The 27670-nt window shown below is 42.0% G+C and overlaps 3 protein-coding genes across 4 annotated transcripts in view; 1 reads left to right on the top strand and 2 right to left on the bottom strand.

Moving 5' to 3' along the window:
* The window catches only part of LOC118937847 (NLR family CARD domain-containing protein 3-like), a 527060-nt gene that overhangs the window by 367392 nt on the left and 131998 nt on the right, over positions 1-27670 (top strand). The window lies entirely within an intron of this gene.
* LOC118938482 (NLR family CARD domain-containing protein 3-like) overlaps positions 1-27670 on the bottom strand; it is a 201798-nt gene that overhangs the window by 136343 nt on the left and 37785 nt on the right. The window lies entirely within an intron of this gene.
* LOC118938474 (stonustoxin subunit beta-like) lies at positions 20977-27602 on the bottom strand. Its single transcript, XM_090194379.1, has 5 exons — positions 27586-27602; positions 25288-25461; positions 23442-23615; positions 23009-23055; positions 20977-22599 (listed from the first exon to the last, which is right to left on the bottom strand). Exons 1-5 carry the CDS (start codon positions 27600-27602, stop codon positions 22076-22078), a joined length of 936 nt encoding a protein of 311 aa, XP_090050505.1. The 3' UTR covers positions 20977-22075.

The raw sequence follows: 27670 nt of genomic DNA, 5'->3' as shown, positions 1-27670 counted from the left end.
GTACCTTCAGGTGATGGTTGTTGAACACTATAATGTGTTAAGCAGCATGACAGCTGTACCTTCAGGTGATGGTTGATGAACACTATAATGTGTTAAGCAGCATGACAGCTGTACCTTCAGGTGATGGTTGTTAAACACTATAATGTGTTAAGCAGCATGACAGCTGTACCTTCAGGTGATGGTTGTTGAACACTATAATGTGTTAAGCAGCATGACAGCTGTACCTTCAGGTGATAACTGAACACTATAATGTGTTAAGCAGCATGACAGCTGTACCTTCAGGTGATGGTTGTTGAACACTATAATGTGTTAAGCAGCATGACAGCTGTACCTTCAGGTGATGGTTGTTGAACACTATAATGTGTTAAGCAGCATGACAGCTGTACCTTCAGGTGATGGTTGTTGAACACTATAATGTGTTAAGCAGCATGACAGTTGTACCTTCAGGTGATGGTTGTTGAACACTATAATGTGTTAAGCAGCATGACAGCTGTACCTTCAGGTGATGGTTGTTGAATACTATAATGTGTTAAGCAGCATGACAGCTGTACCTTCAGGTGATGGTTGTTGAACACTATAATGTGTTAATTAAGCAGCATGACAGCTGTACCTTCAGGTGATGGTTGTTGAACACTATAATGTGTTAATTAAGCAGCATGACAGCTGTACCTTCAGGTGATGGTTGATGAACACTATAATGTGTTAAGCAGCATGACAGCTGTACCTTCAGGTGATGGTTGTTGAACACTATAATGTGTTAAGCAGCATGACAGCTGTACCTTCAGGTGATGGTTGTTGAACACTATAATGTGTTAAGCAGCATGACAGCTGTACCTTCAGGTGATGGTTGATGAACACTATAATGTGTTTAGCAGCATGACAGCTGTACCTTCAGGTGATGGTTGTTGAACACTATAATGTGTTAAGCAGCATGACAGCTGTACCTTCAGGTGATGGTTGTTGAACACTATAATGTGTTAAGCAGCATGACAGCTGTACCTTCAGGTGATGGTTGTTGAACACTATAATGTGTTAAGCTGTACCTTCAGGTGATGGTTGTTGAACACTATAATGTGTTAAGCAGCATGACAGCTGTACCTTCAGGTGATGGTTGTTGAACACTATAATGTGTTAAGCAGCATGACAGCTGTACCTTCAGGTGATGGTTGTTGAACACTATAATGTGTTAAGCAGCATGACAGCTGTACCTTCAGGTGATGGTTGATGAACACTATAATGTGTTAAGCAGCATGACAGCTGTACCTTCAGGTGATGGTTGTTGAACACTATAATGTGTTAAGCAGCATGACAGCTGTACCTTCAGGTGATGGTTGTTGAACACTATAATGTGTTAAGCAGCATGACAGCTGTACCTTCAGGTGATGGTTGTTAAACACTATAATGTGTTAAGCAGCATGACAGCTGTACCTTCAGGTGATGGTTGTTGAACACTATAATGTGTTAAGCAGCATGACAGCTGTACCTTCAGGTGATGGTTGTTGAACACTATAATGTGTTAAGCAGCATGACAGCTGTACCTTCAGGTGATGGTTGTTGAACACTATAATGCAGCATGACAGCTGTACCTTCAGGTGATGGTTGTTGAACACTATAATGCAGCATGACAGCTGTACCTTCAGGTGATGGTTGATGAACACTATAATGTGTTAAGCAGCATGACAGCTGTACCTTCAGGTGATGGTTGTTGAACACTATAATGTGTTAAGCAGCATGACAGCTGTACCTTCAGGTGATGGTTGTTGAACACTATAATGTGTTAAGCAGCATGACAGCTGTACCTTCAGGTGATAACTGAACACTATAATGTGTTAAGCAGCATGACAGCTGTACCTTCAGGTGATGGTTGTTGAACACTATAATGTGTTAAGCAGCATGACAGCTGTACCTTCAGGTGATGGTTGTTAAACACTATAATGTGTTAAGCAGCATGACAGCTGTACCTTCAGGTGATGGTTGTTAAACACTATAATGTGTTAAGCAGCATGACAGCTGTACCTTCAGGTGATGGTTGTTGAACACTATAATGTGTTAAGCAGCATGACAGCTGTACCTTCAGGTGATGGTTGTTGAACACTATAATGTGTTAAGCAGCATGACAGCTGTACCTTCAGGTGATGGTTGTTAAACACTATAATGTGTTAAGCAGCATGACAGCTGTACCTTCAGGTGATGGTTGATGAACACTATAATGTGTTAAGCAGCATGACAGCTGTACCTTCAGGTGATGGTTGTTAAACACTATAATGTGTTATTTAGCAGCATGACAGCTGTACCTTCAGGTGATGGTTGTTGAACACTATAATGTGTTAAGCAGCATGACAGCTGTACCTTCAGGTGATGGTTGTTGAACACTATAATGTGTTAAGCAGCATGACAGCTGTACCTTCAGGTGATGGTTGTTGTAACACTATAATGTGTTAAGCAGCATGACAGCTGTACCTTCAGGTGATGGTTGTTGAACACTATAATGTGTTAAGCAGCATGACAGCTGTACCTTCAGGTGATGGTTGATGAACACTATAATGTGTTAAGCAGCATGACAGCTGTACCTTCAGGTGATGGTTGTTGAACACTATAATGTGTTATTTAGCAGCATGACAGCTGTACCTTCAGGTGATGGTTGATGAACACTATAATGTGTTATTTAGCAGCATGACAGCTGCACCTTCAGGTGATGGTTGATGAACACTATAATGTGTTATTTAGCAGCATGACAGCTGTACCTTCAGGTGATGGTTGATGAACACTATAATGTGTTAAGCAGCATGACAGCTGTACCTTCAGGTGATGGTTGTTGAACACTATAATGTGTTAAGCAGCATGACAGCTGTACCTTCAGGTGATGGTTGTTGAACACTATAATGTGTTAAGCAGCATGACAGCTGTACATTCAGGTGATGGTTGATGAACACTATAATGTGTTAAGCAGCATGACAGCTGTACCTTCAGGTGATGGTTGATGAACACTATAATGTGTTATTTAGCAGCATGACAGCTGTACCTTCAGGTGATGGTTGTTGAACACTATAATGTGTTAAGCAGCATGACAGCTGTACCTTCAGGTGATGGTTGATGAACACTATAATGTGTTAAGCAGCATGACAGCTGTACCTTCAGGTGATGGTTGTTGAACACTATAATGTGTTAAGCAGCATGACAGCTGTACCTTCAGGTGATGGTTGTTGAACACTATAATGTGTTAAGCAGCATGACAGCTGTACCTTCAGGTGATGGTTGTTGAACACTATAATGTGTTAAGCAGCATGACAGCTGTACCTTCAGGTGATGGTTGTTAAACACTATAATGTGTTAAGCAGCATGACAGCTGTACCTTCAGGTGATGGTTGTTGAACACTATAATGTGTTAAGCAGCATGACAGCTGTACCTTCAGGTGATGGTTGTTGAACACTATAATGTGTTAAGCAGCATGACAGCTGTACCTTCAGGTGATGGTTGTTGAACACTATAATGTGTTAAGCAGCATGACAGCTGTACCTTCAGGTGATGGTTGTTGAACACTATAATGTGTTAAGCAGCATGACAGCTGTACCTTCAGGTGATGGTTGTTGAACACTATAATGTGTTAAGCAGCATGACAGCTGTACCTTCAGGTGATGGTTGTTGAACACTATAATGTGTTAAGCAGCATGACAGCTGTACCTTCAGGTGATGGTTGTTGAACACTATAATGCAGCATGACAGCTGTACCTTCAGGTGATGGTTGTTGAACACTATAATGTGTTAAGCAGCATGACAGCTGTACCTTCAGGTGATGGTTGTTGAACACTATAATGTGTTAAGCAGCATGACAGCTGTACCTTCAGGTGATGGTTGTTGAACACTATAATACAGCATGACAGCTGTACCTTCAGGTGATGGTTGTTAAACACTATAATGTGTTAAGCAGCATGACAGCTGTACCTTCAGGTGATGGTTGTTGAACACTATAATGTGTTAAGCAGCATGACAGCTGTACCTTCAGGTGATGGTTGTTGAACACTATAATGTGTTAAGCAGCATGACAGCTGTACCTTCAGGTGATGGTTGTTAAACACTATAATGTGTTAAGCAGCATGACAGCTGTACCTTCAGGTGATGGTTGTTGAACACTATAATGTGTTAAGCAGCATGACAGCTGTACCTTCAGGTGATGGTTGTTGAACACTATAATGTGTTAAGCAGCATGACAGCTGTACCTTCAGGTGATGGTTGTTGAACACTATAATGTGTTAAGCAGCATGACAGCTGTACCTTCAGGTGATGGTTGTTGAACACTATAATGTGTTAAGCAGCATGACAGCTGTACCTTCAGGTGATGGTTGTTGAACACTATAATGTGTTAAGCAGCATGACAGCTGTACCTTCAGGTGATGGTTGTTGAACACTATAATGTGTTAAGCAGCATGACAGCTGTACCTTCAGGTGATGGTTGTTAAACACTATAATGTGTTAAGCAGCATGACAGCTGTACCTTCAGGTGATGGTTGTTGAACACTATAATGTGTTAAGCAGCATGACAGCTGTACCTTCAGGTGATGGTTGTTGAACACTATAATGTGTTAAGCAGCATGACAGCTGTACCTTCAGGTGATGGTTGTTGAACACTATAATGTGTTAAGCAGCATGACAGCTGTACCTTCAGGTGATGGTTGTTGAACACTATAATGTGTTAAGCAGCATGACAGCTGTTCCTTCAGGTGATGGTTGTTGAACACTATAATGTGTTAAGCAGCATGACAGCTGTACCTTCAGGTGATGGTTGTTCAACACTATAATGTGTTAAGCTGTACCTTCAGGTGATGGTTGTTGAACACTATAATGTGTTAAGCAGCATGACAGCTGTACCTTCAGGTGATGGTTGATGAACACTATAATGTGTTAAGCAGCATGACAGCTGTACCTTCAGGTGATGGTTGTTAAACACTATAATGTGTTAAGCAGCATGACAGCTGTACCTTCAGGTGATGGTTGTTAAACACTATAATGTGTTAAGCAGCATGACAGCTGTACCTTCAGGTGATAACTGAACACTATAATGTGTTAAGCAGCATGACAGCTGTACCTTCAGGTGATGGTTGTTGAACACTATAATGTGTTAAGCAGCATGACAGCTGTACCTTCAGGTGATGGTTGTTGAACACTATAATGTGTTAAGCAGCATGACAGCTGTACCTTCAGGTGATGGTTGTTGAACACTATAATGTGTTAAGCAGCATGACAGCTGTACCTTCAGGTGATGGTTGATGAACACTATAATGTGTTATTTAGCAGCATGACAGCTGTACCTTCAGGTGATGGTTGTTGAACACTATAATGTGTTAAGCAGCATGACAGCTGTACCTTCAGGTGATGGTTGTTGAATACTATAATGTGTTAAGCAGCATGACAGCTGTACCTTCAGGTGATGGTTGTTGAACACTATAATGTGTTAAGCAGCATGACAGCTGTACCTTCAGGTGATGGTTGTTGAACACTATAATGTGTTAAGCAGCATGACAGCTGTTCCTTCAGGTGATGGTTGTTGAACACTATAATGTGTTAAGCAGCATGACAGCTGTACCTTCAGGTGATGGTTGTTGAACACTATAATGTGTTAAGCAGCATGACAGCTGTACCTTCAGGTGATGGTTGTTGAACACTATAATGTGTTAAGCAGCATGACAGCTGTACCTTCAGGTGATGGTTGTTGAACACTATAATGTGTTATTTAGCAGCATGACAGCTGTACCTTCAGGTGATGGTTGTTGAACACTATAATGTGTTATTTAGCAGCATGACAGCTGTACCTTCAGGTGATGGTTGTTGAACACTATAATGTGTTAAGCAGCATGACAGCTGTACCTTCAGGTGATGGTTGTTGAACACTATAATGTGTTAAGCAGCATGACAGCTGTACCTTCAGGTGATGGTTGTTGAACACTATAATGTGTTAAGCAGCATGACAGCTGTACCTTCAGGTGATGGTTGTTGAACACTATAATGTGTTAAGCAGCATGACAGCTGTACCTTCAGGTGATGGTTGTTAAACACTATAATGTGTTAAGCAGCATGACAGCTGTACCTTCAGGTGATGGTTGTTGAACACTATAATGTGTTAAGCAGCATGACAGCTGTACCTTCAGGTGATGGTTGTTGAACACTATAATGTGTTAAGCAGCATGACAGCTGTACCTTCAGGTGATGGTTGTTGAACACTATAATGTGTTTAGCAGCATGACAGCTGTACCTTCAGGTGATGGTTGTTGAACACTATAATGTGTTTAGCAGCATGACAGCTGTACCTTCAGGTGATGGTTGTTGAACACTATAATGTGTTAAGCAGCATGACAGCTGTACCTTCAGGTGATGGTTGTTGAACACTATAATGTGTTAAGCAGCATGACAGCTGTACCTTCAGGTGATGGTTGTTGAACACTATAATGTGTTAAGCAGCATGACAGCTGTACCTTCAGGTGATGGTTGTTGAACACTATAATGTGTTAAGCAGCATGACAGCTGTACCTTCAGGTGATGGTTGTTGAACACTATAATGTGTTAAGCAGCATGACAGCTGTACCTTCAGGTGATGGTTGTTGAACACTATAATGTGTTAAGCAGCATGACAGCTGTACCTTCAGGTGATGGTTGATGCAGCTTGTTTTCCATTAGCCAATCAGTGTTCTCAACTAGTTCAAAACACATGAAAGCACACAACTCGTTGCTCCCAGTTTACAAGTGGTATTATCTGAGCTTCCTACTTGTTATGAACGCAGCATCAGTAACAGGTTGGGCCAGTTCCTCTGCTCAGACGTGGCTGACTCCTGCCAGATCATCCAACACCTGGATAGGCGTTTTACGTATCAGCTTACCACATCATATGTTATAACAATCTGGTGCCTGACTGCACAGTCCAAGACGCAGCATGGAACCCTTGGTTGATGCAACGTGTTGTGGAACATCTAATCAAAGGAAGAGACGGCAGATTGTTTCAATCAACACTTGCAACAAAATACCCACTCAAAAGTGCATAGTTGAAAAGCTCAACAAACAGTGCTGGTTCAAAGCTTTTATAGAGAAGCACATCCTTTTGTATACAGTGCCTTGCGAAAGTATTCGGCCCCCTTGAACTTTGCGACCTTTTGCCACATTTCAGGCTTCAAACATAAAGATATAAAACTATTTTTTTGTGAAGAATCAACAACAAGTGGGACACAATCATGAAGTGGAACGACATTTATTGGATATTTCAAACTTTTATAACAAATCAAAAACTGAAAAATTGGGCGTGCAATATTATTCAGCCCCTTTACTTTCAGTGCAGCAAACTCTCTCCAGAAGTTCAGTGAGGATCTCTGAATGATCCAATGTTGACCTAAATGACTAATGATGATAAATACAATCCACCTGTGTGTAATCAAGTCTCCGTATAAATGCACCTGCACTGTGATAGTCTCAGAGGTCCGTTAAAAGCGCAGAGAGCATCATGAAGAACAAGGAACACACCAGGCAGGTCCGAGATACTGTTGTGAAGAAGTTTAAAGCCGGATTTGGATACAAAAATATTTCCCAAGCTTTAAACATCCCAAGGAGCACTGTGCAAGCGATAATATTGAAATGGAACGTGTATCAGACCACTGCAAATCTTCCAAGACCTGGCCGTCCCTCTAAACTTTCAGCTCATACAAGGAGAAGACTGATCAGAGATGCAGCCAAGAGGCCCATGATCACTCTGGATGAACTGCAGAGATCTACAGCTGAGATGGGAGACTCTGTCCATAGGACAACAATCAGTTGTATATTGCACAAATCTGGCCTTTATGGAAGAGTAGCAAGAAGAAAGCCATTTCTTAAAGATATCCATAAAAAGTGTTGTTTAAAGTTTGCCACAAGCCACCTGGGAGACCCACCAAACATGTGGAAGAAGGTGCTCTGGTCAGATGAAACCAAAATTGAACTTTTTGGCAACAATGCAAAACGTTATGTTTGGCGTAAAAGCAGCACAGCTGAACACACCATCCCCACTGTCAAACATGGTGGTGGCAGCATCATGGTTTGGGCCTGCTTTTCTTCAGCAGGGAGAGGGAAGATGGTTATTGATTGATGGGAAGATGGATGGAGCCAAATACAGGACCATTCTGGAAGAAAACCTGATGGAGTCTGCAAAAGACCTGAGACTGGGACGGAGATTTGTCTTCCAACAAGACAATGATCCAAAACATAAAGCAAAATCTACAATGGAATGGTTCAAAAATAAACTTATCCAGGTGTTAGAATGGCCAAGTCAAAGTCCAGACCTGAATCCAATCGAGAATCTGTGGAAAGAACTGAAAACTGCTGTTCACAAATGCTCTCCATCCAACCTCACTGAGCTCGAGCAGTTTTGCAAGGAGGATGGGGAAAAAATTTCAGTCTCTCGATGTGCAAAACTGATAGAGACATACCCCAAGCGACTTACAGCTGTAATCGCAGCAAAAGATGGCGCTACAAAGTATTAACTTAAGGGGGCTGAATAATTTTGCACGCCCAATTTTTCAGTTTTTGATTTGTTAAAACATTTTGAAATATCCAATAAATGTCGTTCCACTTCATGATTGTGTCCCACTTGTTGTTGATTCTTCACAAAAAAATACAGTTTTATATCTTTATGTTTGAAGCCTGAAATGTGGCAAAAGGTCGCAAAGTTCAAGGGGGCCGAATACTTTCGCAAGGCACTGTATGTGGCAGTCGGCAGTTAGTGTGTAAAAGGAAATTAGTTGTCTGTGCGGACTTTAGGGTGCACGAGGTTGATAGCCTGAGAGCTCAAGCGTCTAACTGCATTCACAACAACAAGCACTATAATGTGCTCTTTTCTGCAAGTTTCCATACATCTGTAGATAGTAAACCCACAGGATGTCACATGTTGCGGCCGCACCCAAGTGGACCTTAGCTATAGGCCCAGTTTTATGACTCAGTCCCACAAAGACAAGTTGTTATCAGATTAGAAAAACAGTGGCATATAGCAAGAGGCAATTCTTTAAACAGTAAAACACGGGCTAGCATGACTAATTATGTAATATTTCATGGTATTTCCTCCCTTTTGAGACTAAGTCTCAACATAATAGAAAATTACTTACAAGCATTTCCATTAACCAGGCATTATCATCAGGATAAAGAGAGGAAAGCATTTCCATTAACCAGGCATTAACATCAGGATAAAGAGGGGAAACCATGTCCATTAACCAGGCATTAACATGAGGATAAAGAGGGGAAACCATGTCCATTAACCAGGCATTAACATCAGGATAAGGAGGGGAAAGCATTTCCATTAACCAGGCATTAACATCAGGATAAAGAGGGGAAAGCATTTCATTAACCAGGCATTAACATCAGGATAAAGAGGGGAAAGCATTTCCATTAACCAGGCATTAACATCAGGATAAAGAGGGGAAAGCATTTCATTAACCAGGCATTAACATCAGGATAAAGAGGGGAAAGCATTTCCATTAACCAGGCATTAAACCTCTTACAGCTACCGTCCCACATATCCCAGAGAGGTTAAAGTGGCATTCAGCAGTTGCGACATCCATTAATGAAATGTGCCAATTGATTCTTGAAGAATTAACTCATAAATGCATCATGAGCTTAGTTCAACTGTCATATCCAATCAGAACACAAAATATATGCTTGTTTTACTTCAATGTTTGTAACCAAGGAAAATGTAATCAAACACTATATAGCCTGAAAACATGGTTAAACTATATTCTTTATATCATGGACGGTCAATCCTTGTATCATTAGCTGTCTTTGAATTTGAGAGGATCATCCCTCAGCTGTTTACTGAATTAGGGGCGGGGCTCATCCCTCATCTGTTTACTGAATTAGGGGCAGGGCTCATCCCTCAGCCGTTTACTGAATTAGGGGCAGGGCTCATCCCTCAGCTGTTTACTGAATTAGGGGCGGGGCTCATCCCTCAGCTGTTTACTGAATTAGGGGCGGGGCTCACCCTTCAGCTGTTTACTGAATTAGGGGCGGGGCTCATCCCTCATCTGTTTACTGAATTAGGGGCAGGGCTCATCCCTCAGCTGTTTACTGAATTAGGGGCGGGGCTCATCCCTCAGCTGTTTACTGAATTAGGGGCGGGGCTCATCCCTCAGCTGTTTACTGAATTAGGGGCGGGGCTCATCCCTCATCTGTTTACTGAATTAGGGGCGGGGTTCATCCCTCAAGTGTTTACTGAATTAGGGGCGGGGTTCATCCCTCATCTGTTTACTGAATTAGGGCCGGGGTTCATCCCTCAGCGGTTTACTGAATTAGGGGCAGGGCTACCACTTTGTTTCTGCTGCTGATTGACGCTTTAAGGGGTGGCTCTCAGATAGTGCTATCTGGGATCCTTGGGACATCCCTACCCTAAACCCTACCGTTAACCCTTAACTTAACCCCTGCCCTAACATTAACCTCTACTTTAACATGAACCCCTACCCTAAACCCTAACCTTACCCCCTACCCTAACATTAACCCCTACCCTAAACCCTAACCCTAACCCCTACCCTAACATGAATCCCTACCCTAACATTAACCCCTACCCTAAACCCTAACATTAACCCCTACCCTAAACCCTAACATTAACCACCACCCTAAACCCCAACATTAACCCTTACCCTAAACCCTAACTTTAACCCCTACCCTAAACCCTAACTTTAACCCCTATCCTAAACCCTAACTTTAACCCCTATCCTAAGCCCTAACTGTAACCCCTACCCTAAGCCCTAACTTTAACCCCTACCCTAAACCCTAACATTAACCCCTACCCTAAACCCTAACATTAACCCCTACCCTAAACCCTAGCCTTAACCCTTTAAAGGGAAAGACTGGGACATAGCTGCTGTCTCTAAGTCCCAAACCAGACCTACGGTAGCTTGCAAACTTGCAGCAGATTTAGTGCGTTTTTGTGCAACTTAATTTGAGGGAAAATACATGTTTCTGTGCAACTTCATATATAGGAAACTTTCAGCAAACTTCAGAACAATCATTTGAAAGTTGAAGCAATGCATGATGGAGAATGATGTTCTACACTGCCTTTGTTTGTGTCCCACATTACTATCAACAATCAAACGTGTTATCCCAATATGGTTAATCAAATAGGTCATTTTCTACCAGACTACATCGGAGATGGGTCTCACATCTTGAGTGTTGCCAGATTGTAGAAAAACTCCAGATTGGTCTGTTTCTTTGTTGTTGATGGTGGTATAAACTATAAGGAGTATGTGGTCGATTGGGCCTAAGCCTTATCAACACTCAATTCCTGTAATAACATGCTGAAGGTTTGTAGCAGATTTTGTGAATTTTTGTGTCCCACATTTATTTCTTATTATTTAATTATTTCTGATTTTAATTTGATTTGAAGTAAAAGGTTTACAGTACAGTGATTCATCATAGAGGGAGTGTAGCCACCATCAACATCATTACAGTCCAGCTCCCCTACCCATTCCCTAAGGAGTCATGCTGAGTTCACCTGCTGGTCAGAACAATGTGTGTCTGCTCCCCTACCCATTCCCTAAGGACCTTGAGTCATGCTGAGTTCACCTGCTGGTCAGAACAATGTGTGTCTGTTCCCCTACCCATTCCCTAAGGACCTTGAGTCATGCTGAGTTCACCTGCTGGTCAGAACAATGTGTGTCTGGTCCCCTACCCATTCCCTAAGGACCTTGAGTCATGCTGAGTTCCCCTGCTGGTCAGAACAATATGTGTCTGTTCCCCTACCCATTCCCTAAGGACCTTGAGTCATGCTGAGTTCCCCTGCTGGTCAGAACTAGTAAATGCTGACATGTTCCACTTGCTAACTGGTAGTAGTTATACAAGACACCAGAAGGGTTTGGATCAATGTGTGTCTGTTCCCCATACCCATTCCCTATGGACCTGGTAGTTATACAGGACACCAGAAGGGTCTGGGTCAACGTGTGTCTGTTCCCCATACCCATTCCCTATGGACCTGGTAGTTATGCAGGACACCAGAAGGGTCTGTGTCAACATGTGTCCGTTCCCGACCACTGTGCAGTGTGTCAGTAGCCTACTGTGTCCATTACGACCACTGTGCAGTGTGTCAGTAGTCTACTGTGTCCGTTCCACTGTGGAGTGTGTCAGTAGCCTACTGTGTCCATTACCGAGCACCCTGGAGTGTGTCAGTTGCCTACTGTGTCCATCCCCGACCACTGTGCAGTGTGTCAGTAGTCTACTGTGTCCATCCCCGACCACTGTGCAGTGTGTCAGTAGTCTACTGTGTCCATCCCCGACCACTGTGCAGTGTGTCAGTAGTCTACTGTGTCCATCCCCGACCACTGTGCAGTGTGTCAGTAGTCTACTGTGTCCATCCCCGACCACTGTGCAGTGTGTCAGTAGTCTACTGTGTCCATCCCCGACCACTGTGCAGTGTGTCAGTAGTCTACTGTGTTCATTCCCGACCACTGTGCAGTGTGTCAGTAGTCTACTGTGTCCATCCCCGACCACTGTGCAGTGTGTCAGTAGTCTACTGTGTTCATTCCCGACCACTGTGTAGTGTGTCAGTAGCCTACTGTGTCCATCCCCGACCACTGTGCAGAATGTCAGTAGCCTACTGTGTCCATCCCCGACCACTGTGCAGAATGTCAGTAGCCTACTGTGTCCATTCCACTGTGCAGTGTGTCAGTAGCCTACTGTGTCCGTTCAAGGTGCAGTCAACTAGTATAATTAGTGCTGGTGAAGTAACTATGGTGATTATTATAAAGGTTCTGGTCATCTAAATACCAACAAGTATACAAACAAGATAACTATATAATTAAGAAACTAAAGTCAATAAATTAATATTTAAAACCCAAAAAATTACATGCAAAAAAAGGTAATGATGATATGTTTGATCGTGTGTTTGGTTGCTTTGTGGATTGTCCTCAACCACAGCAATATGTTCCTCAGTCACGTGAACTTCATTCACTTCAGTATTGTCCTCAACCACAGCAATATGTTCCTCAGTCACGTGATCTTCATTCACTTCAGTATTGTCCTCAACCACAGCAATATGTTCCTCAGTCACATGATCTCATTCACTTCAGTATTGTCCTCAACCACAGCAATATGTTCCTCAGTCACGTGATCTTCATTCACTTCAGTATTGTCCTCAACCACAGCAATATGTTCCTCAGTCACGTGATCTCATTCACTTCAGTATTGTCCTCAACCACAGCAATATGTTCCTCAGTCACGTGAACTTCATTCACTTCAGTATTGTCCTCAACCACAGCAATATGTTCCTCAGTCACGTGATCTTCATTCACTTCAGTATTGTCCTCAACCACAGCAATATGTTCCTCAGTCACGTGATCTCATTCACTTCAGTATTGTCCTCAACCACAGCAATATGTTCCTCAGTCACATGATCTTCATTCACTTCAGTATTGTCCTCAACCACAGCAATATGTTCCTCAGTCACGTGATCTCATTCACTTCAGTATTGTCCTCAACCACGGCAATATGTTCCTCAGTCACGTGATCTTCATTCACTTCAGTATTGTCCTCAACCACAGCAATATGTTCCTCAGTCACGTGATCTCATTCACTTCAGTATTGTCCTCAACCACGGCAATATGTTCCTCAGTCACGTGATCTTCATTCACTTCAGTATTGTCCTCAACCACAGCAATATGTTCCTCAGTCACGTGATCTCATTCACTTCAGTATTGTCCTCAACCACAGCAATATGTTCCTCAGTCACGTGATCTTCATTCACTTCAGTATTGTCCTCAACCACAGCAAAATGTTCCTCAGTCACATGATCTTCATTCACTTCGCTAACTGACTTACTCCTCAAGTTCGCTCATTTAGAAGTTAATTCTGAAGTTTGTTGTCACGGTCGTCGTCAGGAGGAGAACAAGGTGCAGCGTGGGAAGCGTACTTTCTTCTTTAATTAAAGAAAGAACAACTGAACAAACTATCAAAACTACAAAATGAACCATGACGCTAATATGAGAAATGCAGACAGGCAACTAAACATAGAACAAGAACCCACAAATACAATAGGCAAAATGGCCACCTAAATATGGTCCCCAATCAGAGACAACGATAAACAGCTGCCTCTGAATTGGGCCACCATAGACTTACAATACCCCTTGACATACTAAAAACCCTAGACAATACAAAAACTAACATACCCACCCTCGTCACACCCTGACCTAACCAAAATATAAGGTCAGAGCGTGACATTCGTCTTCACTGTTGAATAAATGTCCTTTCTTTTAATCACTGTATATTCCTGCCTTTTTAATCAAATTGTTTTCCCGCTCCGACATCCGTCTCGAATCCTTTTCTGCCCTCCATGATGATGTTAACTCTCTCTGTTAGCTCCACTTCCCTTCATGATGATGTAAACTCCCTCTGTTAGCTCCACTTCCCTCCATGATGATGTTAACTCTCTCTGTTAGCTCCACTTCCCTCCATGATGATGTTAACTCTCTCTGTTAGCTCCACTTCCCTTCATGATGATGTTAACTCTCTCTGTTAGCTCCACTTCCCTCCATGATGATGTTAACTCTCTCTGTTAGCTCCACTTCCCTCCATGATGATGTTAACTCTCTCTGTTAGCTCCACTTCCCTCCATGATGATGTTAACTCTCTCTGTTAGCTCCACTTCCCTCCATGATGATGTTAACTCTCTCTGTTAGCTCCACTTCCCTTCATGATGATGTTAACTCTCTCTGTTAGCTCCACTTCCCTCCAAGATGATGTTAACTCTCTCTGTTAGCTCCACTTCCCTCCATGATGATGTTAACTCTCTCTGTTAGCTCCACTTCCCTCCATGATGATGTTAACTCTCTCTGTTAGCTCCACTTCCCTCCATGATGATGTTAACTCTCTCTGTTTGCTCCACTTCCCTCCATGATGATGTTAACTCTCTCTGTTAGCTCCACTTCCCTTCATGATGATGTTAACTCCCTCTGTTAGCTCCACTTCCCTCCATGATGATGTTAACTCTCTCTGTTAGCTCCACTTCCCTCCATGATGATGTTAACTCTCTCTGTTAGCTCCACTTCCCTCCAAGATGATGTTAACTCTCTCTGTTAGCTCCACTTCCCTCCATGATGATGTTAACTCTCTCTGTTAGCTCCACTTCCCTCCATGATGATGTTAACTCTCTCTGTTACCTCCACTTCCCTCCATGATGATGTTAACTCTCTCTGTTAGCTCCACTTCCCTCCATGATGATGTTAACTCTCTCTGTTAGCTCCACTTCCCTCCATGATGATGTTAACTCTCTCTGTTAGCTCCACTTCCCTCCATGATGATGTTAACTCTCTCTGTTAGCTCCACTTCCCTCCATGATGATGTTAACTCTCTCTGTTAGCTCCACTTCCCTCCATGATGATGTTAACTCTCTCTGTTAGCTCCACTATGTACTTCCCTCCATGATGATGTTAACTCTCTCTGTTAGCTCCACTTCCCTTCATGATGATGTTAACTCTCTCTGTTAGCTCCACTTCCCTTCATGTTGATGTTAACTCTCTCTGTTAGCTCCACTTCCCTCCATGATGATGTTAACTCTCTCTGTTAGCTCCACTTCCCTTCATGATGATGTTAACTCTCTCTGTTAGCTCCACTTCCCTCCATGATGATGTTAACTCTCTCTGTTAGCTCCACTTCCCTCCATGATCATGTTAACTCTCTCTGTTAGCTCCACTTCCCTCCATGATGATGTTAACTCTCTCTGTTAGCTCCACTTCCCTTCATGACGATGTTAACTCTCTCTGTTTGCTCCACTTCCCTCCATGATGATGTTAACTCTCTCTGTTAGCTCCACTTCCCTCCATGATGATGTTAACTCTCTCTGTTAGCTCCACTTCCCTCCATGATGATGTTAACTCTCTCTGTTAGCTCCACTTCCCTCCATGATGATGTTAACTCTCTCTGTTAGCTCCACTTCCCTTCATGACGATGTTAACTCTCTCTGTTAGCTCCACTTCCCTCCATGATGATGTTAACTCTCTCTGTTAGCTCCACTTCCCTCCATGATGATGTTAACTCTCTCTGTTAGCTCCACTTCCCTCCACGATGATGTTAACTCTCTCTGTTAGCTCCACTTCCCTCCATGATGATGTTAACTCTCTCTGTTAGCTCCACTTCCCTCCATGATGATGTTAACTCTCTCTGTTAGCTCCACTTCCCTCCATGATGATGTTAACTCTCTCTGTTAGCTCCACTTCCCTCCATGATGATGTTAACTCTCTCTGTTAGCTCCACTTCCCTCCATGATGATGTTAACTCTCTCTGTTAGCTCCACTATGCACTTCCCTCCATGATGATGTTAACTCTCTCTGTTAGCTCCACTTCCCTTCATGATGATGTTAACTCTCTCTGTTAGCTCCACTTCCCTCCATGATGATGTTAACTCTCTCTGTTAGCTCCACTTCCCTCCATGATGATGTTAACTCTCTCTGTTAGCTCCACTTCCCTCCATGATGATGTTAACTCTCTCTGTTAGCTCCACTTCCCTCCATGATGATGTTAGCTCCACTTCCCTCCATGATGATGTTAACTCTCTCTGTTAGCTCCACTTCCCTTCATGATGATGTTAACTCTCTCTGTTAGCTCCACTTCCCTCCATGATGATGTTAACTCTCTCTGTTAGCTCCACTATGCACTTCCCTCCATGATGATGTTAACTCTCTCTGTTAGCTCCACTTCCCTCCATGATGATGTTAACTCTCTCTGTTAGCTCCACTTCCCTCCATGATGATGTTAACTCTCTCTGTTAGCTCCACTTCCCTTCATGACGATGTTAACTCTCTCTGTTAGCTCCACTTCATTTCATGATGATGTTAACTCTCTCTGTTAGCTCCACTTCCCTCCATGATGATGTTAACTCTCTCTGTTAGCTCCACTTCCCTCAATGATGATGTTAACTCTCTCTGTTAGCTCCACTTCCCTCCATGATGATGTTAACTCTCTCTGTTAGCTCCACTTCCCTTCATGATGATGTTAACTCTCTCTGTTAGCTCCATTTCCCTCCATGATGATGTTAACTCTCTCTGTTAGCTCCACTTCCCTCCATGACGATGTTAACTCTCTATGTTAGCTCCACTTCCCTCCATGATGATGGTAACTCTCTCTGTTAGCTCCACTTCCCTCCATGATGATGTTAACTCTCTCTGTTAGCTCCACTTCCCTCCATGATGATGTTAACTCTCTCTATTAGCTCCACTTCCCTCCATGACGATGTTAACTCTCTCTGTTAGCTCCACTTCCCTCCATGATGATGTTAACTCTCTCTGTTAGCTCCACTTCCCTTCATGACGATGTTAACTCTCTCTGTTAGCTCAACTTCCCTCCATGATGATGTTAACTCCCTCTGTTAGCTCCACTTCCCTCCATGATGATGTTAACTCTCTCTGTTAGCTCCACTTCCCTCCATGATGATGTTAACTCTCTCTGTTAGCTCCACTTCCCTCCAAGATGATGTTAACTCTCTCTGTTAGCTCCACTTCCCTCCATGATGATGTTAACTCTCTCTGTTAGCTCCACTTCCCTCCATGATGATGTTAACTCTCTCTGTTACCTCCACTTCCCTCCATGATGATGTTAACTCTCTCTGTTAGCTCCACTTCCCTCCATGATGATGTTAACTCTCTCTGTTAGCTCCACTTCCCTCCATGATGATGTTAACTCTCTCTGTTAGCTCCACTTCCCTCCATGATGATGTTAACTCTCTCTGTTAGCTCCACTTCCCTCCATGATGATGTTAACTCTCTCTGTTAGCTCCACTTCCCTCCATGATGATGTTAACTCTCTCTGTTAGCTCCACTATGTACTTCCCTCCATGATGATGTTAACTCTCTCTGTTAGCTCCACTTCCCTTCATGATGATGTTAACTCTCTCTGTTAGCTCCACTTCCCTTCATGTTGATGTTAACTCTCTCTGTTAGCTCCACTTCCCTCCATGATGATGTTAACTCTCTCTGTTAGCTCCACTTCCCTTCATGATGATGTTAACTCTCTCTGTTAGCTCCACTTCCCTCCATGATGATGTTAACTCTCTCTGTTAGCTCCACTTCCCTCCATGATCATGTTAACTCTCTCTGTTAGCTCCACTTCCCTCCATGATGATGTTAACTCTCTCTGTTAGCTCCACTTCCCTTCATGACGATGTTAACTCTCTCTGTTTGCTCCACTTCCCTCCATGATGATGTTAACTCTCTCTGTTAGCTCCACTTCCCTCCATGATGATGTTAACTCTCTCTGTTAGCTCCACTTCCCTCCATGATGATGTTAACTCTCTCTGTTAGCTCCACTTCCCTCCATGATGATGTTAACTCTCTCTGTTAGCTCCACTTCCCTTCATGACGATGTTAACTCTCTCTGTTAGCTCCACTTCCCTCCATGATGATGTTAACTCTCTCTGTTAGCTCCACTTCCCTCCATGATGATGTTAACTCTCTCTGTTAGCTCCACTTCCCTCCACGATGATGTTAACTCTCTCTGTTAGCTCCACTTCCCTCCATGATGATGTTAACTCTCTCTGTTAGCTCCACTTCCCTCCATGATGATGTTAACTCTCTCTGTTAGCTCCACTTCCCTCCATGATGATGTTAACTCTCTCTGTTAGCTCCACTTCCCTCCATGATGATGTTAACTCTCTCTGTTAGCTCCACTTCCCTCCATGATGATGTTAACTCTCTCTGTTAGCTCCACTATGCACTTCCCTCCATGATGATGTTAACTCTCTCTGTTAGCTCCACTTCCCTTCATGATGATGTTAACTCTCTCTGTTAGCTCCACTTCCCTCCATGATGATGTTAACTCTCTCTGTTAGCTCCACTTCCCTCCATGATGATGTTAACTCTCTCTGTTAGCTCCACTTCCCTCCATGATGATGTTAACTCTCTCTGTTAGCTCCACTTCCCTCCATGATGATGTTAGCTCCACTTCCCTCCATGATGATGTTAACTCTCTCTGTTAGCTCCACTTCCCTTCATGATGATGTTAACTCTCTCTGTTAGCTCCACTTCCCTCCATGATGATGTTAACTCTCTCTGTTAGCTCCACTATGCACTTCCCTCCATGATGATGTTAACTCTCTCTGTTAGCTCCACTTCCCTCCATGATGATGTTAACTCTCTCTGTTAGCTCCACTTCCCTCCATGATGATGTTAACTCTCTCTGTTAGCTCCACTTCCCTTCATGACGATGTTAACTCTCTCTGTTAGCTCCACTTCATTTCATGATGATGTTAACTCTCTCTGTTAGCTCCACTTCCCTCCATGATGATGTTAACTCTCTCTGTTAGCTCCACTTCCCTCAATGATGATGTTAACTCTCTCTGTTAGCTCCACTTCCCTCCATGATGATGTTAACTCTCTCTGTTAGCTCCACTTCCCTTCATGATGATGTTAACTCTCTCTGTTAGCTCCATTTCCCTCCATGATGATGTTAACTCTCTCTGTTAGCTCCACTTCCCTCCATGACGATGTTAACTCTCTCTGTTAGCTCCACTTCCCTCCATGATGATGGTAACTCTCTCTGTTAGCTCCACTTCCCTCCATGATGATGTTAACTCTCTCTGTTAGCTCCACTTCCCTCCATGATGATGTTAACTCTCTCTATTAGCTCCACTTCCCTCCATGACGATGTTAACTCTCTCTGTTAGCTCCACTTCCCTCCATGATGATGTTAACTCTCTCTGTTAGCTCCACTTCCCTTCATGACGATGTTAACTCTCTCTGTTAGCTCAACTTCCCTCCATGATGATGTTAACTCTCTCTGTTAGCTCCACTTCCCTTCATGATGATGTTAACTCTCTCTGTTAGCTCCACTTCCATTCATGATGATGTTAACTCTCTCTGTTAGCTCCACTTTCCTCCATGACGATGTTAACTCTCTCTGTTAGCTCAACTTCCCTCCATGATGATGTTAACTCTCTCTGTTAGCTCCACCTCCCTCCATGATGATGTTAACTCTCTCTGTTAGCTCCACTTCCCTCCATGATGACGTTAACTCTCTCTGTTAGCTCCACTATGCACTTCCCTCCATGATGATGTTAACTCTCTCTGTTAGCTCCACTTCCCTCCATGATGATGTTAACTCTCTCTGTTATTTCCACTTCCCTCCATGATGTTAACTCTCTCTGTTAGCTCCACTTCCCTCCATGATGATGTTAACTCTCTCTGTTAGCTCCACTTCCCTCCATGATGATGTTAACTCTCTCTGTTAGCTCCACTTCCCTTCATGATGATGTTAACTCTCTCTGTTAGCTCCACTTCCCTCCATGATGATGTTAACTCTCTCTGTTAGCTCCACTTCCCTTCATGATGATGTTAACTCTCTCTGTTAGCTCCACTTCCCTCCATGATGATGTTGTTAACTCTCTCTGTTAGCTCCACTTCCCTTCATGATGATGTTAACTCTCTCTGTTAGCTCCACTTCCCTCCATTATGATGTTACCTCTCTCTGTTAGCTCCACTTCCCTCCATGATGATGTTAACTCTCTCTGTTAGCTCCACTTCCTCCATGATGATGTTAACTCTCTCTGTTAGCTCCACTTCCCTCCATGATGATGTTAACTCTCTCTGTTAGCTCCACTTCCCTCCATGATGATGTTAACTCTCTCTGTTAGCTCCACTTCCCTCCATGATGATGTTAACTCTCTCTGTTAGCTCCACTTCCCTCCATGATGATGTTAACTCTCTCTGTTAGCTCCACTTCCCTCCATGATGATGTTAACTCTCTCTGTTAGCTCCACTGCCCTCCATGATGATGTTAACTCTCTCTGTTAGCTCAACTCTGCACTTGCCTCTGCTAGTAATACTCTGTGTTAACATTACCACAGAAAATAACCATTATAAACAGTTGTAAAAACCAACTTCTTCCAGGCAGAATCGTTCCTGTAGGTTCAGACTCATCACCAATCTTTTGTTATGTTATGTAGGTTTCATAACCATGTCTGTATAACAATTCAATAATGATGAGACGGGAGACAGGAATCAGTTCAACCATTTATCTGGAACGTGATCATCTCAACACATACAAACCCCCATGATGCTCTGCGCCACAACCCCAATACACAACAATACATCAATAAATGAGTATGAAATGGACAGTAAACAAAACCCAGAGGACGTTAAATGTTCAGTTCTAGAATGTAGGACCATGGGACAGGGTCAGAAAGGTCAGTATGTTTGATACCTGGTTACAGAGGTGACATAACAAGCATAAGGTCCCTTATAACACAGTGAAGTAGGGCCATGGGACAGGGTCAGAAAGGTCATTATAACACAGTGAAGTAGGGCCATGGGACAGGGTCAGAAAGGTCATTATAACACAGTGAAGTAGGGCCATGGGACAGGGTCAGAAAGGTCAGTATGTTTGATGCCTGGTTACAGAGGTGACATAACAAGCATAAGGTCCCTTATAACACAGTGAAGTAGGGCCATGGGACAGGGTCAGAAAGGTCATTATAACACAGTGAAGTAGGGCCATGGGACAGGGTCAGAAAGGTCATTATAACACAGTGAAGTAGGGCCATGGGACAGGGTCAGAAATGTCAGTATGTTTGATACCTGGTTACAGAGGTGACATAACAAGCATGAGGTCCATCATAACACAGTGAAGTAGGGCCATGGGACAGGGTCAGAAAGGTCAGTATGTTTGATACCTGGTTACAGAGGTGACATAACAAGCATGAGGTCCATTATAACACAGTGAAGTAGGGCCATGGGACAGGGTCAGAAAGGTCAGTATGTTTGATACCTGGTTACAGAGGTGACATAACAAACATGAGGTCCATTATAACACAGTGAAGTAGACGTGGGTGTATGTGTCCAGTGTGTGTGCGTGTGTGTCCAGTGTGTGTGCGTGTGTGTGTGTGTCCAGTGTGTGTGTGTGTGTGTCCAGTGTGTGTGTGTGTTCGTATGTGTGTATGTCAGTATGTGTTCGTATGTGTGTATGTCAGTGTTTGTTTGTGTCCAGTGTATGTGTGAGTGTTCAGGGTGTGTGTGTGTGTGTGTGTGTGTGTGTGTGTGTGTGTGTGTGTTTTTAGTGTGTTCAGTGTGTGTGTGTTCAGTGTGTGTGTCAGGTTAATATTTACAGGGACACTGAGGAGTCAACATCATCAACCCTAAACCCTGGATAGAGGGGCTCAGTGAATGTGGAGGGGAATGTGATCAGGTGGGTCAGTGTGTCAGAGGAGGCTCTAAAGAAGGACAGAGTTCCGGCTGGCCAGTCCAGATACACTCCTACTCTGTGGGAGCTGGAGGGGTGGACGTCTATGGTAGTGAGATTATTATTGTGCCAGGCTCTGTAGCAGGTGTCATAGCAGGACAGACTCCAGGACTTGTCATTGCTTCCAAGCCAACAGTCATCACCCCCTCCTCTCCTGTTGATTCCTTTATATGTCACTCCTATTCCAGCCCCCCCACTCCACTCTACCTCCCAGTAACAGCACCCAGTCAGACCCTCTCTACACAGCACCTGTTTCCAGTCCTCAAATCTCTCTGAGTGATCAGGATACGGCTGCTTCTCTCTCCTACATGTCACCTTTCTGTTCTCCTCAGACAGAGAGAGGAGTCTGTTTACTGTGTTTAGATCCAGTGTGAGATCACAGACATCTGATGGATGAAACCAGACACAATATTAGAAATCATCATCATTCACATTAGAATGTTAACTCACTTTTCACTAATTCATTTAATGTAGATGTTTCTAGGTATCAAAAGGAGAATGATCAAATGTTATACTGTATGGTAATATAAAACACACTGATTCCCATTAATCACACACACACACACACACACACACACACACACACACACACACACACACACACACACACACACACACACACACACACTGTGAAATCAACTCTTTGTAAACTTTGGTTTCACTGATTTCTGCTTCTGTAGAACTACAGCTGATATTTAATATGACCAAGTCAGTAATGATGGTGGTCTTTGACTTTGACTTAACTTGAATTAAGACTTATTCTTAGTCATATTCTTCACAGCAGTCAACACTCACATTTTCTAAGCCCAGGTTTCATTCTGTTCTCTCCACCATGTTCCACACTGTAGCGGTAAGCAGAAGAACAGACAGTAATTGAGGGATACACCTGAACTCTCACACACACACACATACACACATGGGAGTGTTTGTGTGTGTCCTGTGTTTGTCCAGTGTGTGAATCCAGTGTGTGTCCAGAATGTGTGTGTCCAGAGTGTGTGTTTGTGTGTCATTGAGAGATTTACACTGGACATACACACACTGGACACGAACACACTGAACTCACACACACAAACACACACACACACACACACACACACACACACACACACACACACACACACACACACAGCACATAACTTTGTCCAAGTGGTCGTAAGAATGTTTGTCTTAACTAGCCTGATGAGTCATACATGTCTGATATGAACATTGACATAAACCCTCTACATACTTGAGTTTCTCCAGTCTGCAGTGTGGATCCTCCAGTCCAGCAGAGAGCAGTCTGACTCCTGAGTCTCCTGGGTGATTGTAGCTCAGGTCCAGCTCTCTCAGGTGTGAGGGGTTTGACCTCAGAGCTGAGACCAGAGAAGCACAGCCTTCCTCTGTGACTAGACAGCCTGACAGCCTGCAAAGAGTCAAATCATATTAAAATCACACTGATATTCTTTGGTGGTGAAAATAGTGGCAGTATATTTTTTCAACATATTCAGATATATCAGTGTTCTGAAACCTGCCATATCTATTTATAATTTAATGTATCATTATTATAAATGATCATAATATTACTTGAAGAGTACAAATATTTGAGTAGAGTGTATAGTATATTGAGATCTATTAATTAATTAATGTATCATTATTATAAATTACAAATTATTAAAGTATTGCCTGCTGATATAAACATGTATAGTACAAATGTTTGAGTAGACTGACCAGACCAGTTTAAAAAGCAGAATCAGTCAGAAGACAGACAGTGAGGTATCAGATTTAGATTGTACTGAGTATACAGTCCACACCATATCTATTTAGACAGTGAGGAATCAGATTTAGATTGTATTGAGTATACAGTCCACACCATATCTATTTAGACAGTGAGGTATCAGATTTAGATTGTATTGAGTATACAGTCCACAACATATCTATTTAGACAGTGAGGAATCAGATTTAGATTGTATTGAGTATACAGTCCACACCATATCTATTTAGACAGTGAGGAATCAGATTTAGATTGTATTGAGTATACAGTCCACACCATATCTATTTAGACAGTGAGGTATCAGATTTAGATTGTATTGAGTATACAGTCCACAACATATCTATTTAGACAGTGAGGAATCAGATTTAGATTGTATTGAGTATACAGTCCACACCATATCTATTTAGACAGTGAGGTATCAGATTTAGATTGTATTGAGTATACAGTCCACACCATATCTATTTAGACAGTGAGGTATCAGATTTAGATTGTATTGAGTATACAGTCCACACCATATCTATTTAGACAGTGAGGTATCAGATTTAGATTGTATTGAGTATACAGTCCACAACATATCTATTTTGACACTGAAGCTAACATTTTAAATATGGCTATATTTCCAACATTTTAGGTTTAAGATCAACATTTTAATTTGAGGTGACAGTATATAATGTCATCTTTTATTTGAGGATAGTTTAATACATATCTGTTTCACGGTTTAGAAAAATTAAAGAACTATCTTGTCCCCCTATTTGAAGAAGTCATAAGTATTCTGACCATAAGTATTCTGACCAATTCACTTATAGTTTATTAAAGTAGTCAAAACTTTAGTATTTGGTCCCATATTCTTTGAACACAATGACTACATCAAGCCTGTGACTGCCATGATTGAGAAAGATCATGAATGAATCATGAATAATAATGAGTGAGAGAGTTACAGAGGCTACAACAAAACATGCTAACCTCTCACCATTACCAATAACAGAGACTACAACAAAACATGCTAATCTCGCACCATTACCAATAACAGAGACTACAACAAAACATGCTAACCTCTCACCATTACCAATAACAGAGGCTACAACAAAACATGCTAATCTCGCACCATTACCAATAACAGAGACTACAACAAAACATGCTAACCTCTCACCATTACCAATAACAGAGGAGAATAGCATTTAAAAAAAACATATTTCTGCCTCTATAACTTTGTTTTTCATCTTTATTCACTATTCATTTCTAAACAGTAACACAGGCGTGTGGACAAACACGTGTGGATCTGGTGAACAGTTATCACTTGTTGACCAACTACAGGAATACTGACCTCAGAGTCTCCAGTTTACAGTGGGGATTCCCCAGTCCAGCAGAGAGCAGCTTCACTCCTGAATCCTTCAGGTCATTGTTACTCAGATCCAGCTCTCTCAGGTGTGAGGGGTTTGACCTCAGAGCTGAGACCAGAGAAGCACAGCCTTCCTCTGTGACTAGACAGCCTGACAGCCTGCAAATAGTCAAATCAAATAGCAAATAGTCAAATCATATTAAAATTATACTGCTATTCTTTGGTGGTGAAAATAGTGGCAGTATATTTTTTCAACATATTCAGATATATCAGTGTCCAGAAACCTTCCATATCTATTCATAACCAGGTAAGTTCAGGCAAGTTCAGACAAGTTCTCATTTACAACTGCAGTTTAAAAATTGAGACCTGGTCAAGATAAAGCAAAGCAGTTCGACACATACAACGACACCGAGTTACACATGGAGTAAAACAAACATACAGTCAATAATACAGTAGAAACAAGTATATATAAGATGTGAGCAAATGAGGTGAGATAAGGGAGGTAAAGGCAAAAAAAAGGCCTTGGTGGAGAAGTAAATACAATATAGCAAGTAAAACACTGGAATGGTAGATTTGCAGTGGAACAATGTGCAAAGTAGAAATAAAAATAATTGGGTGCAAAGGAGCAAAATAAATAAATAAATTACGAAAATCAGTTTCATCAATAATTGAATAAATGTTGCATAGTGTGGAATACCTTATCCACAGTATTTTATCTGAAAATAACATGAATTAACCTTAAAATCAGTTTCATCAATAATTTAATAAATGTTGCATAGTGTGGAATACCTTATCTACATTAATATATCACACCTAAGAACTGTAACTTATTTTTCTATGTAATTTCCTGCCCTATTGGCTTAACCTCTTGGTGTTAGGGGGCAGTATTTTCATTTTTGGAAAAAAAACGTTCCTGTTTTAAACGGGATATTTTGTCAGGAAAAGATGCTAGAATATATAATATAATATAATAATAATATAATAATAAATAAATGCTTTTTAAAAACACCTGAGACGCCCAATTTTTCATTTTTTGATTTGTTAAAAAAGTTTGAAATATCCAATAAATGTCGTTCCACTTCATGATTGTGTCCCACTTGTTGTTGATTCTTCACAAAAAAATACAGTTTTATATCTTTATGTTTGAAGCCTGAAATGTGGCAAAAGGTCGCAAAGTTCAAGGGGGCCGAATACTTTCGCAAGGCACTGTACGTATTCCCCAAGGTGTCTACAGCATTGTGACGTAGTTGTACGCATTTCTGTTGAAGAATAGCCGTATGGGGGCACTTTGCGTAAGTGGTCACATGGTGGCTCCAAGAGAGATTCTCGCGTAAAGTGCAGAGGTAGCCATTACTCCAATCAGTCCTAGAGAAAAAGGAATTGTCCCGACGGATATATTATCGAATAGATATTAGAAAAACACCTTGAGGATGGATTCTAAACAACGTTTGCCATGTTTCTGTCGATATTATGGAGCTAATTTGGAATATTTTTCGACGTTGTGGTGACCGCAATTTCCGGGCGATTTCTGAGCCAAACGTGAAGAACAAACGGAGCTATTTCGCCTACAAAAATAATATTTGGGGGAAAAAATGAAATTTGGCTGTCTACCTGGGAGTCTCGTGAGTGAAAACATCCGAAGTTCATCAAAGGTAGATTTATTTAATTTGATTGCTTTTTTGATTTCCGTGACAAGTTTGCCTGCTGCTAGCAAGGCATAATGCTATGCTAGGCTATGATAAACTTACACAAATGCTTGTCTAGCGTTGGCTGTAAAGCATATTTTGAAAATCTGAGACGACAGGGTGATTCACAAAAGGCTAAGCTGTGTTCCAATATATTTCACTTGTGATTTTCATGAATAGGAATATTTTCTAGGAAGATTTATGTCCGTTGCGTTATGCTAATTAGTGTTAGATGATGATAACGGTCCCGTTCACGGGCTGGGCGTCACTACAGGTTAATATATCTCCTATCCAAACCTCAATGTATCTTATCTCCCGCTATATATTCTCAATGATAAATATGATTTTTTTCCTGTTGTAATACCAAATCAATAATAGCCAATTCAAAATCTTCACAGCTAATGTTGTAAAACAGAATCCTGAACCACTTTCTCATCTGTGGTTCAAACTATAATTATATCCCAAAACTATAACTCCATTATAATTAATTTACCTTAAAACTAGTAACCCAAATGACCACAAATTCATTATACAAATGGCTCTCCCCTGAGGCTGATCAGACCCCAAGAGATAGCCATGATAAGGTCAAAGGTCATACCACCCTTTTATAGTCATGTTCCATACTACATTAAACATATTAAAGAACCCTTTATCCTTAAAATAAATAAAAAATCACTTGTATA

The sequence above is a fragment of the Oncorhynchus mykiss genome, chromosome 13, assembly GCF_057628025.1.
Source record: "Oncorhynchus mykiss isolate SJ-2025 chromosome 13, ASM5762802v1, whole genome shotgun sequence".
Classification (NCBI taxonomy): domain Eukaryota; kingdom Metazoa; phylum Chordata; class Actinopteri; order Salmoniformes; family Salmonidae; genus Oncorhynchus; species Oncorhynchus mykiss.
The sequence above is the reverse complement of the archived record's forward strand: the minus strand, read 5'-3'. Positions and strand labels throughout refer to the sequence as shown.